This window comes from Buceros rhinoceros, unplaced genomic scaffold, assembly GCF_000710305.1.
Source record: "Buceros rhinoceros silvestris isolate BGI_N320 unplaced genomic scaffold, ASM71030v1 scaffold6578, whole genome shotgun sequence".
Lineage (NCBI taxonomy): Eukaryota > Metazoa > Chordata > Aves > Bucerotiformes > Bucerotidae > Buceros > Buceros rhinoceros.
The window spans coordinates 38,989-42,904 of NW_010425018.1; the positions used below are offsets into that span (position 1 = coordinate 38,989).

At 35.6% G+C, this 3,916-nt stretch overlaps 1 protein-coding gene across 1 annotated transcript in view; it reads right to left on the minus strand.

The window, feature by feature from the left end:
• Nucleotides 1-631: 631 nt before the first annotated feature.
• SH3YL1 (SH3 and SYLF domain containing 1) overlaps nt 632-3,916 on the minus strand; it is a 37,894-nt gene continuing 34,609 nt past the window's right edge. Inside the window, exon 10 of the mRNA XM_010140985.1 lies at nt 632-1,143. Coding sequence (XP_010139287.1) covers nt 944-1,143 — 200 coding nt within the window. The 3' untranslated portion in view covers nt 632-943. The remainder of the gene's footprint in view (nt 1,144-3,916) is intronic.

Below are 3,916 nucleotides of genomic sequence, written 5' to 3' on the forward strand. Positions count from 1 at the left end.
GAATGATAGTGCTGTATGTTACTACTTTATATATCCTACAGAAATATTTTCCCTGTATTATTGTTAACAATTTACTCCATTCTGTAATTTACTCTATGTTGCTCTTTCCTTAAAGGTTAAACATTAAAAAAAATATTAAATGGGAAGAAGCAGGAAGAATTGTGCAAGCTCATTTGTGAACCAGGCAGAGATTTCTCTATCTTAATTTCCCTCTGTGGAACAAGTTCCCATGGGAATCAAGGGACACCATAAGTCAATATATTTTCTGGGAGGTACTATTCACGGATTTTATTAAAAAAACATTCAGAAGTGCTTAAATTCTTCAAAGATGAGGGCAGTACAAGACAAGCTGCCATAGAATCTGAACTTTTACAGAACTGATTTAAAAAAGGTCTTTGAATGCCCAACAGGGACCAGACCTAAAGTAGTTATTAAGAAAAATTGCAATAGCTAAAGGCATTTTAAAAGCAAGTATAAAGGTAATATCTTCTGCCATACCTGCAAAAAAATATCTGTTTAGTACAAGTAAAGAACTCCAACTCAAAACAGTTTTGGAGAAAATTTGAGAGCATTTATTATAGAAAGAGACAGTAAATTCTAATTTAAAAGAAATCAGTATTTTTTCAGTGTGTCTAGTTTTAAATTGCTTTGAATATTTCTCTCATGTAAAAAACCCCCATGTAGCAAGACAGAATTGAAACTAGACATAAATTGGAGTACTTTCTATATAGCATCTTGCTCAAAAATAGAACTTCAACATAAATTGATTATCACCTACTGTTTATTTAAGAAATATGTTTGGGGAAAGTTAAGGTCATTTAATGCAATTTTGTGTTAGAATAGTCTTGATCAAGAGTATAATTTTAATAAAAGGTGCAAAGTTAAAATCTATTTTTCAGTGTAAATATATTACTACTTCAGCACTTTCTTCAGCACAACAAATTTAGTTGTTACTTATAGCAACATAATTGGCTGGAAAGATGCCAGTTTGTCCTCCTATTCTTCCTTCCCACCAATCAAACTGGGAACCTGTTTTCGTTGTGACTGTGATTTTGTCTCCAGCTTTGAAAGTCAAGTCACCTGGCTGTTGTCCGTCGAATGAATAAAGTGCTGTCACTTCTACCGGATTACTCCAAGAGTTACCTACATTGAAAAAAGTTAAATAAAAAGGAAATTACTAAATCGCATGTACTGTAAGTCCTTAAATACAATATTCTTAAATGACAGTAGAAAACAGTGACAAAGACATCAAAATACTTTATCTGAGCATATAAACTGCAGATGAAAAAACCCCTCCATTTCTGTTACATTCTTAGGTAAGTTGGATTGGGATTCTAGCCTATCAGCACAGCCTATTTAATAAAGTAGTACTCTATACAAAATAAAGAACAGAGCTTTTTTCTGTATGCCTCACACTGTGAAACAGGGACAGTGGAAACAAAAGTGGTGTATTGAAGGAAGCGCGAGTGCTTCCTGAAAGATCGATGAACAGAACCACTTTTGGTTTTAGTTTTGGTATGTGTTCTCTGTGATAGTTTCTTTGCAGAAACTGCAAAACTTGAAGCACAGATTTGATTTTTTAATGAATACTCAGGATATAAGATGGTACCATACAAAACATCCACAGCAATTCCTTCTCTTTCCACAGGCTTTGCAGTCTAGGATTTTGTGTATCTCGCACGTTGAACAAAACACACAAAATGTGCTAGGAGGAAGAATGATTATGGTTTGATGTACTGGAAGTGACATGGGTTGCAGAAGGGTGTTTTAGACCACATATACAAATTGCTTTTATTCTCTTTGCACCAGTTACTTACATAACTCTTCCAGTCCTTAGCTGGGGTTGGAATCATGCCATGACTCTTCTGATCTAGTTTTAAAATCTTCTAAAGCCTTGGATACAGTTATCCAGCCTCTATTCCTGTTGACACTTTTTTTGCCAATATCTCAATGTTTATTACCACTGAACTTTAAGTGACTATCTTCAATTTGCTAATAATTACGTTTGCTCTCAATTCCTCTAACTGTCTGAACTAGATGGGGTAGTTGTATTTGTTCAATGTTGATTTGGAAAACAGTTAAATCTCTCACACGAATGCACCACAGTGAAAAACAGAAGGTGCAGCAGAAAAATAGTTAAGAGGAAATAATGAATACGTTTACACGGTCAAGTGCAGAGATTGCAGGATGTATTGCTCATACAGATATGATGGCTGCGCAAATGCTCAAGCACACAAGATTAAAGGCTTTTAACATCAGCTGCACCTGCTTGCTGCCAAAACTGTATTCCAAAAGGGGAAACCCAGGCTATTCTTAGTCTACACTTGGTAAGTACAAAGCTAAAAAGGATGGTGAGAGAAGCACTGACACAACTTTTTCTTTTGGCAGTCTGCCGTCAGCAACTGATACCCACAGAAATTTTCTTCTAGTTGCTTTTATCACTTCAAAAGAAAGAGGAAAAATCCTTTTCCCTCAAGTGTCCCAAAAACAAACTGTAGCCAAAACAGGACAGAGAAGAATAATGAACTACAAACACATCCATAAACAGCATAGATTTTTTTCCCCCCCAGCATCTGTCAATATATGTGTTGATTCCATTGGTCAGTTCTTTCCCTTCATGACCAGCATCTGTAGCAATCATCAAAGATTAATAGAAAACTATTTAGCCATGTGCTGGGAGAGTGTTGGTTGCAGAGAAGACAAATGGATCCCAGTCTCTCTCTCCTGATGTCTATGTTCATGCTCTAAAATCACACACCGCTATTTCTTTCAATGTGAAAACAAAACCAGATGAGAATACCCATGTTTATCAGGTCCTTATCTCCACCAGTTACTCCTACCAAAAAAAGGCAACAATACTTCTTTAAATATCTTTTTTACTTTCACACTTGAAAATCTGACAGACTTGAATATTCAGCAATGACTTGATCTTCCTCCAAAAATTCAAGTAGATGCAGACAAGGATGATACGATGTGTTCCCATGCAAAGTATGGTTTGAAGCTAGATTTTTGATTGAGGAAAGCATAGGATTACAAACACTGAGTTCTGTGGGTTTTTTGCTGCCTGCTATTATTTACAAGCATTTTCCAGCTTTATTCCTGTCAGCTATTTCATAACAATTCATACTGTTTTCCCTAGAAGGTCTTCCCCATACTATAGTTTCAGTTAGTTCTCACAAAGATTCTAATTTCTATGCTTTAACTGTGTAATTTTTTTTAGCATAAAACAGACAAAATGTGAAATTTTATTGCCTTCAGATTATAGCATCCCATGCCTTGTATTTATATGGAGCATCCTAACAGACAGGTTTCTTACATGAATGCACTGTTCTCAAATCTACCACATATGTTATATGGGGTAGCTATTTCATGTTCTTGTTTCCCAATTCCAGTTTTACATAAAAGGGTTTTAAATTATAGCCACCATTAAGATTGCTGAATAAATACATTGAAACCACTTTTGCAGCTCACACAAGATGGTGCTACAGTGCTACATACAGCAGATGATATGGAAATAATTGAGATTTATGAGTATGCACACTGGAATAAGAACAAATTGCATTGTGGAAAATGGTTAATTAATGGTATCTGAATACACACAGCACACTTCTACAAACAGAGTGGTCAAAACAGAAATACAGAAATTCTGGCTGAAAATCAATCAGTGCAGCAGCCAGCACACACATTCAATGCTCTAGCAGATATGGGTATGACGTGTGCTTGATAACAAACTGCCCTAACCACAATATCCTCTCATTTTTATGCATCTTTAGATACCACAATGATTTGAACTTTTTGTTAAGCACTACTGCTATAGATTAAGGACTTGATGAGGTATAAACTAGAGCAAATTTATGGCCTCTTGAGTGCGCTGCAGTACTGGCCCAAGAGTGAACGAAAGAGCGTGAAAAATACA